The sequence below is a fragment of the Cetorhinus maximus genome, chromosome 27 (assembly GCF_964194155.1).
Source record: "Cetorhinus maximus chromosome 27, sCetMax3.hap1.1, whole genome shotgun sequence".
Taxonomy (NCBI): Eukaryota; Metazoa; Chordata; class Chondrichthyes; order Lamniformes; family Cetorhinidae; genus Cetorhinus; species Cetorhinus maximus.
This window is the reverse complement of record NC_135905.1, coordinates 3,048,558-3,062,465: the sequence shown is the minus strand read 5'-3', so window position 1 is coordinate 3,062,465 and position 13,908 is coordinate 3,048,558. Positions and strand designations below refer to the sequence as shown.

Sequence of the window (13,908 nt, the reverse complement as noted above, 5' to 3'; positions counted from 1 at the left end):
TCTCAACACATTGGGTGTAGAAAGCTGCCTCCAACGCATTTTATGAACTCGTTCTCCAAGCTCCTTTTGCCAGTTTGGTTTGCTCAGTCTATATGAATATTAAAGTCCCCCCATGATTATTGCATTATATTTGTTACATGTTCCTCTAATTTCCTGAATTACGCTCTGTCCAACCATTAGGAGACCTATAACTACTCCTAGCTGTCTCTCCTGTCTTTAGTTATTTCTTAGTTCTCCCTCCAACCCTTAATTTCCTGCGTTCCAATCCTTTCTCGCTATTATTTTCATCTCACCCTTTACTATCAGGGCTGCTCCTCTCCTTTCCCATTTTATCTGTCTTTTTGAAAAGTTAAGTATCCTTCGATCTGCAACTTTGGTCACTCTGCAACCATGTCTCAGTAATGGTTATTAGATCAAATCCATTGATTTCTCTTTGTCTCATTAATTTACCTATCTTGTTATCAGTGTTTTGCACATTAAGATAGAGAGCGTTTGATGTCAGCTTTTAGCTAATTTTTCCTCTATGGCCTGGCTCATTAAGGTCCTTTTACCCGTTATTCTACTCCTTTGTTCCTGGCACCAGATGCTGAACCTTACCCATGTCAGTACTCTGCCCTACAAACATCACTTTGCTGTCCAGGCTCACAGAGCTGGATTTTCATACCCCTGACAATGTTGGAACGGAGACGGCTGGGATTTTAAAATGGCAGCTTGGACCTGATCCTGGAATTCCTGCCACTCTTCCCACCATGTGAGGATTTTTCTGGCCTTGGGATAAGGATACGGATAGCAATCCCCCATGCAGCAGTCCCGCCCTTGCCTAGTCCATTGTGGGAGTGGTATTTTAGACACTCGGCTGTTTCCATGGAGTCAAACTATTTCACAGCATCTTTACAGTGCAGAAGGAGGCTATTTGACCCATCAAGTCTGCACTGACTCTCTGAAAGAGCATTCCAACTAGTCCCATTCCTCTGCCTTACCCCCATAACCCTGCCCATTCTCCCTTTTCAGGTTGAAATCCAATTCCCTTTTGAATACCTCAATTAATCTTGCCTCCACCACTCTTTCAGGAAGTTTGTTCCAGACTCCAACTACCCTCTGGGTGAAAAAGATTTTCCTCCCCCCACATCCCTTCCCCCCCCACCTTCTCCCTCCCCCCTCCGCTTCCCCCTCCCCTTTCCCCCACTCCCCTTCCCCCTTCCCCCTCCCCTTTCCCCCACTCCCCTTCCCCCTTCCCTTCCTCCCCTTCCCCTCCCCCCATTCCCCTCTGCCCCTTCTCCCATCCCCTTTCCCTCCCCCCCTTTTCCCCTCCCTTTCCCCTTCCCCTCATCCCTTTCTCCCTTCCCCTTTCTTCCCTCCCCTTTCTCCCCTCCCTTTCCCCCTCCCCATCCCCCCACCCCTTTACCTTCTCCCATCCCCCCTTCCCCTACTTGCCCTCTCCCATCCTCCCTCCCTGCTTTGCAGGTACAATTCATGTCTCCTGTTCAGTATCTTTGGTATGAGCTGAGCACAGCTGTAATGAGGTCAGTGCAGCCAGCAGGATGGTAACTGACCCGGCTATGTTCATGTGGCCCTGGTGCCTGTCTCAGTGGGGGTGAGGGTGAGTGGAGGGTGGATGAGGGAGCGGAGGGTGGGTCCTCCTTCAGTATAATCTGGCAGGAGTGTCACGGTCCAAGGCTGCCTGTTTCCTACAGCAATACCTGGTGGCGGGGGAGCTCCCACTGACGGCACAGGGACTCAGCTCAGGACCAGGCAACCAGCAATGGGAGATCGACCAGAGACACCAGCTACGCACCCTCTACATGTCAACACAGACACCAGCCACACACCCTCTACATATCAACACAGACACCAGCCACACACCCTCTACATATCAACACAGACACCAGCCACACACCCTCTACATATCAACACAGACACCAGCCACACACCCTCTACATATCAACACAGACACCAGCCACACACCCTCTACATATCAACACAGACACCAGCCACACACCCTCTACATATCAACATGCTTCACCGTTGGTTAGTCATCATCCTGCGATTCTCTCCCCCTGTGAGGGAGCACCAGAGGTTCGAGGAGAAATCCCATCACCGCTTTCTCAGGTCAACTAGAGATGGGCAATAACTGGGGCCTTGACTCGTTCGCCCGCATCCTAAAGAACCCATTTAAGGGATGTTCAAATAATCTGGTTTTGTGATTTCGATTGAAGGATGAATGTTGGCCATGACACTGGGGAGAACTGCCCTGCTTCTCTTTGAGTAATGTCATAGGATCTTTTATGTGAACATGAGAGAGCAGACAGGACCATGTTTTAACATCTCATCTGAAAGAATTTTCCAGATGTAAAACTGGGGCAAATCTTATTCATTTAGAAGTGGGGGGGATCTGAACAAATCTGTTGGTGCCACTGCTAAATTTGTGGGGCCTATTTGTAGGGGTCATGGACAAAAGCTGTTTGCCTTTTGAATATATTAATGAGGGGTCTAATGCCTGTTTAAAGAACTCTTAGGGTGGAATTTTACGACAGCGGGATTTTATGGTCCTGCCAAAGGCAATGGGGTTTAGAGAGCTCGCCAAGTCTTACAGCTCCACCCCCGCTGCAATGGGACTGTAAAATTCTGGCCTTGGAGAGGTTAGTGTTGAGCAGAGTTTAGGCTGAGCCTGTCCCCTCAGGTTTCAGGAGTTTGCTGCGGCCTAACCAGCGACTGCCAGTCCCTCACAGCTCCACAGCTGTCCTGCTGGCCACAGCTGTATCCTCTAACCCCTTCCACAACACCCCCGAGGTCCGCCACTGCTGAAGCAAATGGAAACCCTCCGAGAAGGGCCTGTGGAGGTGCGGCAGCTGCCAGATGAGGCCTGAGGGCTGATTTCAGGCCTGCCACGGGCCTACCTGGGCCTCTGCTGTTCACATTGGGTCGCGCCTGGGTCTGAAAATTGGCCCAAACCCATTTTCTACCCCAGCATCCCTGACAATGCTGCACTCCCTCACTACTGCACTGGAGTGTTAGTCAAATCTGCTTTTGGCTCTGCAGCGGGTGTTGGACTCACAACTTTCTGACTCCTGAGCAAGGTTGACACTTAGGTATATAAATAATGCTTTCCTTTTTGGAAACTCCTTTATTGTCAGTGATGTTATAGGCAGATTGCAAGTGAAAGAATAAGTTCAATTTTGGTCCCACGCTTCAGAATTGTGAACCGACAATACCATGTGTGCCCTCCCTGGACTGGGTGCCTGGTATCCATCCTCAAAACTGATTGTATCCCATCTTTAATGAAAGAAAGCCTTGCATTTATATAGCAACTTACATCTCCTAGGGAAGTCCCAAAGTGCTTTACAGCCAATGAAATACTTCTGAAGGATAGTCACTATTGTAATGTAGGAAATGAGGCAGCCAATTTGTGCACAGCAAGCTCCCACAAACAGCAATGTGCTAATTGACCAGATAACCTGTTTTAATAATGCTGGTTGAGGGAATGAATATTGACCAGTGAACCCGGGAGGTCTCTCCTGCCCTTCTTCAAATAGTCTCACGGGGTCTATTACGCCTGAGAGCGTAAATAGGGTTTAACATCCGATCGGACAGACAGCACCTGGCAGCATTCCCTCAGTGTGACACTGGGAGCGTCAGCCTGGATTTTGTGTGTTCGAGTCTCACGGAGTGGGCCTTGACTTTATGATGTAGAAGGGAGAGCACTACCCACTGAGGCACAACTGAACATAGTGAATCTTTAAAAATGCATTTCCCAAGCTGAGTCCTTGGATGGTGATGAATGTTGCTCCTGTGTCTCCTCCTTCCAGGTCGGTTTTGTGGTGAGAAACTTCCAGAAACAATCATTTCCACTGACAGCCGGCTCTGGATCGAATTCCGGAGCAGCAGTAACTGGGTGGGGAAAGGCTTCTCCGCTGTTTATGAAGGTACAAATAATTTTAAACAAAATCATCTCTTCAGCGATGATATTTTGCCAAAATGGTTCGGACTGAAAAAGATGTGAAAGTCGAATCTTTGAGACCAATGATAGAACCATAGAACACTACAGCACAGAAAACAGGCCATTCGGCCCTTCTAGTCCGTGCCGAAATATTATTCCGCTAGTCCCATTGACCTGCACCTAGTCCATAACCCTCCAGACCTCTCCCATCCATGTATCTATCCAATTTATTCTTAAAACTTAAGAGTGAGCCCGCATTTACCACGTCAGATGGTAGCTCGTTCCACACTCTCACCACTCTCTGAGTGAAGAAGTTCCCCCTAATGTTCCCTCTAAACCTTTCCCCTTTCACCCTAAAGCCATGTCCTCTCGTGTTTATTTCTCCTAATCTAAGTGGAAAGAGCCTACTCGCATTTACTCTGTCTATACCCCTCACAATTTTGTAAACTTCTATCAAATCTCCCCTCATTATTCTACGCTCCAAGGAATAAAGTCCTAACCTGTTTAATCTTTCCCTGTAACTCAACTCCTTAAGACCCGGCAACATCCTAGTAAATCTTCTCTGCACTCTCTCAATCTTACTGATATCCTTCCTGTAGTTAGGCGACCAGAACTGCACACAATACTCCAAAGTTGGCCTCACCAATGTCTTATACAACCTCACCATAACATCCCAACTCCTATACTCAATACTTTGATTTATGAAGGCCAGAATGCCAAAAGCTTTCTTTACAACCTTGTCTACCTGTGACGCCACTTTCAGGGAAAGATGTTGATGTTGAAGAGCAGAGGAGTGGGACTAATTGAGTAGCCCTTTCAAAGAGCTGGCACAGACACGAGGGGCCGAAGGGCCTACTTCTGTGCAATGTATGAGTGTGAAGACGCTGTGGTGCACAAGGTGGGATGGATGAGTGAGCCCCTCCCACACTCGGAGCAGGAGAATGTCTTCTCCCCTTGTAACTGCGCCGGTGGGTTTTCAGCTGGGTTGGGCACCTGGATCCCAGCCCCGTGCCCACCTTTCCAAGGCTCCCCTGCTGTGTGGGCGTTCTTACCTGGGCAGGTGAAGTGAAGCCATCAGGTGAAGGTTGGTCAGCAGCTGCTGGGAGCAGAGAGATGCCTCCAGACCAGGCCAGGAAGAGCAGGTATCCTTCTCGGGATCCCCCCCAGGGAATGTAGCCAGGATTTCCCGGCCTTGCTCTGGTGGTTTTCCCTATGGTGGATGTGACCAGCCGTTCAAATCTCCACTGACTTTGGGAGGACCAGAAGATCCTGCCGGTGAGAGGGGCCGGAAAATCTCAGCCATAGTCCGGGACAGGAGATAGACACAGGTGACAGAGGTGGGAATACTCAGGGAGGGTGGGGAGTGGCATCTGGTTTTAGACCATGGCACAGGGTTGGCATTCACACCGTGACGTGTGCAGTCGAGCCTTCTGACCGGGCAATAACTGTGGGGTCTCTCCGAAACCCCCCCCGACGGACACTTTGTACAATTAGCTCCTTGAGTCTCTTCTTGTGGGATTCTCCAGACAGGGAGACTGGCTGGAACTTGACCTTGGTGCCAAGTTCCTGCAACCTCCTGGCAACTGTGTGCCCTAAGGGGGCAGCTGGACATGACCGGTGCATCACAGGACAGCTTGGCACCCATCCCACCGGATTGAAAGACCCAACCTGAACTAGAAACTGAGCAGGCCCCGGCCGCACTGTTGCTGCCTGAAGGAGCCACGCCCTCCCAGCAACCCCTGGGGCATCCAGCAGCCAATCACATTGCTTCTTCTCCCACCTAGGTTGGAACTCAGCAGGGAATTCGACCGGGGAGCAGGAGACGGCCAGTAGCCAGGGTGCGGTAGGCGAGCGGTCAAGTTACTGGGCTGGTAATCCAGGGAATGAGAGTCCACCCAGGGAGGCTGAGAATTTGAATTCAGTTTTAAAATATTGTTAAAAATAATCGTAAAGCTGTCGGCTTGTTGTAGAAACCCAACTGGTTCAGTGATCTCCTTTAGAAAAGGAAACCTTCCCTAGTCTGGCCTATATGTGACTCCAGTCTCCCACATTAACTACTCTCTGAAGTTACCTAGTAAGTCAGCTTGTTGTGCCAAAGTGCTGGCATCGGTTTGAGACGCAGTTCAACACCATCTTCTCATAGCAACTGGGATGGGCAATAATTGTCGGCCTTAAGGGTAACGCCCACATCCTGAGAGTGGATATTTTTTTTAAATGGCCAAAAGAAGCACTAGGGAAAAGAGAAGTCGGCTGCAATGTGCCAGAGATAAAAACCAACTGGTCATGGCTAGAAGAGGCACGAGTGTTTCTGCACCTTTACCTGGGCACTGCCCTTTTATCCTGTTTGTGGCGAGGTGCTGAGTGAGGTGGGTTCACCATCGAGGGTCGGTGCCCCAGGTTCCTGCCAGTCTGACCCAGGACTTCAGGGGGCAGTGACCTGACAAATGAACTGGGTTCAGATGAGTCTCTGTCGCTGTTCCAGGAGCAGTGATAGGTGCCCAGGTTCTGCCTGTTCCTTTGACTCATCTGTGGCCTCCTCCTCTCCCAGCGTTAACTGTTAACTCTACCAAATTATAAAACATATGGTAGAATGTGATTATTCTGGAGACGATGTAGAGTAGAATGCTCCCCCCTCCTGTCTCCCTACCCCCTGCCTTCCTACCCCCTGAGCAACCGACTGAGGCAATGGGATCTATTTGGGGGCAGAATGGGTCTGATTGAATCTCCAGGTAGCTGGGGGTTTGTAGGTTTGCTGCAAGTGTCACCAGTCAGGGCTGCAGGTGGGGTATCTCTGTAACCCCCAGCATCCTGCTTGCTTTACTCTGTCCCTTGAGCACTAAGTTACTATTGACACCAAAACAAAATACTGCAGGTGCTGGAAATCTGAAGGAAAAACAGAAAATGCTGGAAATACCCAGCAGGTCAAACAGAATCGGACGCGAGAGAAGCAGAGTTAATGTTTGAAACCTGTGCCTGACTATTGTTCCTGTGTGAGTGTCCCTGTGTGAATGTCCCTGTGTGATTGTTCCTGTGTGAAAGAGCCAGCTGAATTCTGCACGTTACTGAGTGCCCTCCAAATCTTCCTCACAGCAGGGCGACGAAGCCCCTCCCACCCTTCAGCTCCCTCAGGAATGTCCCCCTCACCTCGCACTCCCTCAGGAGAATGACCCCTCACCCACACACTCCCTCCAGGCAATATCCCCCTCACCTTTGTGCTCCCTAGAGCGAACCTTCCCCTCACACTCCCTCGAGGGGAGATCCCCTCACCTTTGTATTCCCTCGAGGCAATGTTCCCCTCATGCTCCCTCAAGGGGATATCCCCCTCACCTCTGTGTTCCCTTGAGGGAATGTTCCCCTCACACTCCCTCGAGACAATGTTCCCCTCAAGCTCCCTCGAGGGAATGTCGTGCTTATTCTTGCGCTTCCCCTCGAATCAGCTGCTTACCCGTGTGAGTAAGTGGGAATGAGATAAATGTGAATGAAATGGTGACACCCCCATTGGTTCCACTGTTGGCCTCAGCAGAATGCCGGTTGCTGGAGACTGAATGTGGAGTCCTGGAGTCCAGCCCTGTCCTGGGTTACAGGGCCTGGAGAGGGCAGCTCAGTGAACCCCTCCAGGGCATGTTTTTGCCCCCAGTCTGGTGGGACACCCTGGCTAATGCAGGGACCTTGTGCCCCTCATACAAATCCCCTGGAATGGGGGGGAGGGTCAGAGAGCAGTGACACTGTCAGTCAGGAGGTTCAGGAAATTCCTCTGACTTGCACCTCCCTCTATCAGAGTCAATACTAAATGTTGCATTCACATCTGTCATTCATATTTTTAACCCATCGATATTATTCCATCCTTTAACTTGTCTGGGCCTGAACTTCCCTTTCTAAACCTCTCAAACTCTCCACTTCTCTTTCCTCCTTTAAGAAACTCCTTAAGACAGTTTTTGGTCGCCTGTCCTAACCTCACCTTGTGTGTATTTTTATCTGATGTCTCTGCTGTGAAGGGCCTCACCCTGTTTTACAATGTTAAAGGGCTGTATAAACCTGTAATGAATGTTTCTCCCCCCGCCTGGTGGAGTGCGTGTCTGGTTTCAAACCCTCTCCTGTTTCTGACGCAGCGATCTGCGGGGGCGATATTCGGAAAGACATGGGACAGATTCAGTCTCCGAATTATCCCGATGACTACCGGCCATCCAAGGAATGCGTTTGGAGGATCACCGTGGATGAGAATTATCATGTAGGCCTCGTCTTTCAGGCCTTTGAGGTAGAGCCTCCCTTTTATTATTTGTTTGTGTAGATTTACCCTTTGACAGGGCAGGTTAGTCGAGTCATTCTCACTGACAGGACTGACAGGGGCGTAATGTTGGGAGCAAGAGCCCAGCAGGGTTATTACCCGTGGTAATATATAACTGCTGTAAGCCTGTTACCAACATGGCAACGCTCAGCCGCACCACATGTGCTGATCCGAAACCTTTGCTAAAATGTCCTGCGCTGTATTAGAGAAGATACGGGTTTGATCCGGAGATGAAACTCAGCTCAAGTTCAGATCAGCCTGGCTGAATTGTCATCAGATATTGTGTGAAGCAGGAGGAAGCCACCCAGCCCATTGAGCACTGACCATTCAGATCCCGCCCTGGTCTGTACCCTCCACTCTGCTGTATGTTTAAGGCAGGGACTGATTTTTCATCTCTCAGGGAATCAAGGGGAATGGGTGGGAAAGTGGGGATGGAGTCGAAGATCAGCCATGATCGTGTTGAATGGTGCAGCAGGCTCGAGGGGCCAAATGGCCTACTCCAGCTCTTAGTCCCTATATTCTTAAATTCTTTGCTTCATATCATCTGATGCCCAACAAAGATCTTTGTCCTGAAAGCTCCAGCTGTCCCCCAATATCCATCGCCTTTTGGGGGAGAGAGTGTTCCAGACTCACTAGTCCCTGTGTGAAGAGTTGGGTTCTCATCTCTCCTGACTGGCCTGACCCTAATTTTAAGATGATGAAGGAATGGAGAGTGTCTTCCCCACCCAGCACCCCTCGCCAGCCCCAAACCACTGAACTAATGCGGTTTGAGTCTGTCCATGTTCAGCCGGGTAGCTGGAGATCACTGACACTCCTGGCATCGTGTCTGCCAACTCCACATAAACTAACAGGGGTCACAGCTGTTGACAGGTAAAATTGATTTTTTTTTTTTGGGATCTTTCTTGAGAAACAGTGGAGGGAAAATGACAGATCAGGTCAATTAAACGGCAGCTATCGGAATATATCGGAATATGTCCGATTATATCGGATTCTATTGGAATATATCAGATTAGATTGGATTATATCTGAATATATCGGATTACATCAGATTATATTGGTATATCTCAGATTAGATCAGAATATATTGAATTACATTGATTACACTGGATTTGGAAGGAAACTTTTCTAAACTCACTGTCACATAGCGACCACTTACTGATTTAACATGAATTATCTTCTCACATGGCCAGTGGATCTCGTTACTGTGCTTGTCGCAGTCACTGGATCCCTGCACTGTGCGTGTCGCAGTCACTGGATCGCTGCACTGTGCGTGTCGCAGTCACTGGATCCCTGCACTGTGTGTGACTCGGTCAGTGGATCACTGCACTGTGTGTGACTCGATCAATGGATCCCTGCACAGTGCATGGCTCAGTCAGTGGATTCCTGCACTGTGTGACCCGGTCAGTGGAGCCCTGCACTGTGTGAGACTTGATGAGAGTTCCCTGCAATGTGTGTGTGCCCCGATCAGTGGATCCCGGGACTGTGCGTGTCACAGCCAGTGGATTCCAACACAGTGTGGGCCTCAATCAAGTGGATTGTTGCACTGTGTGTGTCTCATTAGAAAATCCTTCCACTGTGTGTTTCTCTATTACCGTTTCCCTGCATTGTGAGTCTTGATCAGTGGATCACAGCATTGTGTCCCAGGGTTGGTATGTTTCTCACTCTGTGCCAGGGTTGTTGTGTTTCTCACTGTGTGCCCCAGGGTTGGTGTGTTTCTCACTGTGTCCCAGGGTTGGTGTGTTTCTCACTGTGTGCCAGGGTTGGTGTGTTTCTCACTGTGTCCCAGGGTTGGTGTGTTTTTTACTGTGTGCCAGGGTTGGTGTGTTTCTCACTGTGTGCCAGGGTTGGTGTGTTTCTCACTGTGTGCCAGGGTTGTTGTGTTTCTCACTGTGTGCCAGGGTTGGTGTGTTTCTCACTGTGTCCCAGGGTTGGTGTGTTTCTCACTGTGTCCCAGGGTTGGTGTGTTTCTCACTGTGTGCCAGTGTTGGTGTGTTTCTCACTGTGTCCCAGGGTTGTTGTGTTTCTCACTGTGTGCCCCAGGGTTGGTGTGTTTCTCACTGTGTCCCAGGGTTGGTGTGTTTCTCACTGTGTGCCAGGGTTGGTGTGTTTCTCACTGTGTCCCAGGGTTGGTGTGTTTTTTACTGTGTGCCAGGGTTGGTGTGTTTCTCACTGTGTGCCAGGGTTGGTGTGTTTCTCACTGTGTGCCAGGGTTGTTGTGTTTCTCACTGTGTGCCAGGGTTGGTGTGTTTCTCACTGTGTCCCAGGGTTGGTGTGTTTCTCACTGTGCCCCAGGGTTGTTGTGTTTCTCACTGAGTGCCAGGGTTGGTGTGTTTCTCACTGTGTGCCAGGGTTGGTGTGTTTCTCACTATGTCCCAGGGTTGGTGTGTTTCTCACTGTGTGCCAGGGTTGGTGTGTTTCTCACTGTGTGCCAGGGTTGGTGTGTTTCTCACTGTGTGCCAGGGTTGGTGTGTTTCTCACTGTGTGCCAGGGTTGGTGTGTTTCTCACTGTGTGCCAGGGTTGGTGTGTTTCTCACTGTGTGCCAGGGTTGTTGTGTTTCTCACTGTGTGCCAGGGTTGGTGTGTTTCTCACTGTGTGCCAGGGTTGGTGTGTTTCTCACTGTGTGCCAGGGTTGGTGTGTTTCTCACTGTGTCCCAGGGTTGGTGTGTTTCTCACTGTGTCCCAGGGTTGGTGTGTTTCTCACTGTGTGCCAGGGTTGTTGTGTTTCTCACTGTGTGCCAGGGTTGGTTTGTCTCTCACAAAGATAAAAACAAAAAGCTAAAAGCTACTGCGGATGCTGGAAATCCAAAACAAAAACAGAATTACCTGGAAAAACTCAGCAAGTCTGGCAGCATCGGCGGAGAAGAAATCAGTTAACGTTTCGAGCCTCCATGGCCCTTCGGCAGAACTGCAGCATAGTTTCAACAAGGGAGAAATATAAATTGGTTTAAGGTGGGTGGGGGGGTGGGGTGGAGGGGGGTGGGGGAAGAGACACATTGAGGGTGTGGTGTGAGCAGATAATAATCAAAAGATGTCACAGACAAAAGGGTCAAAGAGGTGTTGAAGGTGGTGGTCTTTGTCTGAGAAAAGTACTAATTAAGAATGGAAAATTTTCCATTTCTGTTTTCCAATCTTAACTAGCACTTTTCTCAGACAAAGACCACCACCTTCAACACCTCTTTGACCCTTTTGTCTGTGACATCTTTTGATTATCTGCTCACACCACACCCTCAATGTGTCTCTTCCCCCCACCCCACCCACCTTAAACCAATTTATATTTCTCCCTTGTTGAAACTATGCTGCAGTTCTGCCGAAGGGCCATGAAGGCTCGAAACGTTAACTGATTTCTTCTCCGCCGATGTTGCCAGACTTGCTGAGTTTTTCCAGGTAATTCTGTTTTTGTTTTGGTTTGTCTCTCACTGTGTGCCAGGGTTGCTGTGTTTCTCACTGTGTGCCAGGGTTGGTGTGTTTCTCACTGTGTGCCAGGGTTGGTGTGTTTCTCACTATGTGCCAGGGTTGGTGTGTTTCTCACTGTGTGCCAGGGTTGGTGTGTTTCTCACTGCGTGCCAGGGTTGGTGTGTTTCTCACTGTGTGCCAGGGTTGTTGTGTTTCTCACTGTGTGCCAGGGTTGGTGTGTTTCTCACTGTGTGCCAGGGTTGTTGTGTTTCTCACTGTGTGTCAGGGTTGGTGTGTTTCTCACTGTGTGCCAGGGATGTTGTGTTTCTCACTGTGTGCCAGGGTTGGTGTGTTTCTCACTGTGTGCCAGGGTTGGTGTGTTTCTTGCTATGTGCCAGGGTTGGTGTGTTTCTCACTGTGTGCCAGGGTTGGTGTGTTTCTCACTGTGCCCCAGGGTTGGTGTGTTCCTCACTGTGTGCCAGGGTTGGTGTGTTTCTCACTGTGTGCCAGGGTTGGTGTGTTTCTCACTGTGTGCCAGGGTTGGTGTGATTCTCACTGTGTGCCAGGGTTGGTGTGTTTTTCACTGTGTGCCAGGGTTGTTGTGTTTCTCACTGTGTGCCAGGGTTGGTGTGTTTCTCACTGTGTGCCAGGGTTGTTGTGTTTCTCACTGTGTGCCAGGGTTGTTGTGTTTGTCACTGTGTGCCAGGGTTGGTGTGTTTCTCGCTGTGTGCCAGGGTTGGTGTGTTTCTCACTGTGCCAGGGTTGGTGTGTTTCTCACTGTGTGTCAGGCTTGGTGTGTTTCTCACTGTGTGTCAGGGTTTGTGTGTTTCTCACTGTGTGCCAGGGTTGGTGTGTTCCTCACTGTGTGCCAGGGTTGGTGTGTTTCTCACTGTGTGCCAGGGTTGGTGTGTTTCTCACTGTGTGCCAGGGTTGGTGTGATTCTCACTGTGTGCCAGGGTTGGTGTGTTTTTCACTGTGTGCCAGGGTTGGTGTTTATCTGTCTTTGTGCCAGGGTTGTTGTGTTTCTCACTGTGTGCCAGGGTTGTTGTGTTTCTCACTGTGTGCCAGGATTGGTGTGTTTGTCACTGTGTGCCAGGGTTGTTGTGTTTCTCACTGTGTGCCAGGGTTGTTGTGTTTCTCACTGTGTGCCAGGGTTGTTGTGTTTCTCACTGTGTGCCAGGGTTGTTGTGTTTCTCACTGTGCCCCAGGGTTGGTTTGTCCCTCACTTGTGTGCCAGGGTTGGTGTGTTTCTCACTGTGTGCCAGGGTTGGTGTGTTTCTCACTGTGTGCCAGGGTTGTTGTGTTTCTCACTGTGTATCAGGGTTGGTTTGTCCCTCACTTGTGTGCCAGGGTTGGTGTGTTTCCCACTGTGTGCCAGGGTTGTTGTGTTTCTCACTGTGTGCCAGGGTTGGTGTGTTTCTCACTGTGTGCCAGGGTTGGTGTGTTTCTCACTGTGCCAGGGTTGGTGTGTTTCTCACTGTGTGTCAGGGTTTGTGTGTTTCTCACTGTGTGCCAGGGTTGGTGTGTTTCTCACTGTGTGTCAGGGTTTGTGTGTTTCTCACTGTGTGCCAGGGTTGGTGTGTTTCTCACTGTGTGCCAGGGTTGTTGTGTTTCTCACTGTGTGCCAGGGTTGGTGTGTTTCTCACTGTATGCCAGGGTTGGTGTGTTTCTCACTGTGTGCCAGGGTTGTTGTGTTTCTCACTGTGTATCAGGGTTGGTTTGTCCCTCACTTGTGTGCCAGGGTTGGTGTGTTTCTCACTGTGTGCCAGGGTTGGTGTGTTTCTCACTGTGTGCCAGGGTTGTTGTGTTTCTCACTGTGTGCCAGGGTTGGTGTGTTTCTCACTATGTGCCAGGGTTGGTTTGTTTCTCACTGTGTGCCAGGGTTGGTGTGTTTCTCACTGTTCTCCAGGGTTGTTGTGTTTCTCACTGTGTGCCAGGGTTGGTGTGTTTCTCACTGTGTGCCAGGGTTGGTGTGTTTCTCACTGTGTGCCCCAGGGTTGTTGTGTTTCTCACTGTGTGTCAGGGTTGGTGTGTTTCTCACTATGTGCCAGGGTTGGTGTGTTTCTCACTGTGTGCCAGGGTTGGTGTATTCCTCACTGTGTGCCAGGGTTGTTGTGTTTCTCACTGTGTGCCAGGGTTGGTGTGTTTCTCACTGTGTGCCAGGGTTGTTGTGTTCCTCACTGTGTGCCAGGGTTGGTGTATTCCTCACTGTGTGCCAGGGTTGTTGTGTTTCTCACTGTGCCCCAGGGTTGTTGTGTTTCTCACTGTGTGCCAGGGTTGTTGTATTTCTCA

At 49.9% G+C, this 13,908-nt stretch overlaps 1 protein-coding gene across 1 annotated transcript in view; it reads left to right on the top strand.

Moving 5' to 3' along the window:
* LOC144668481 (tolloid-like protein 2) overlaps positions 1 to 13,908 on the top strand; it is a 177,359-nt gene that overhangs the window by 103,414 nt on the left and 60,037 nt on the right. The window contains exons 11-12 of the mRNA XM_078530514.1: positions 3,807 to 3,923; positions 8,047 to 8,192. Of these exons, the coding sequence (XP_078386640.1) occupies positions 3,807 to 3,923; positions 8,047 to 8,192 (263 nt within the window). The remainder of the gene's footprint in view (positions 1 to 3,806; positions 3,924 to 8,046; positions 8,193 to 13,908) is intronic.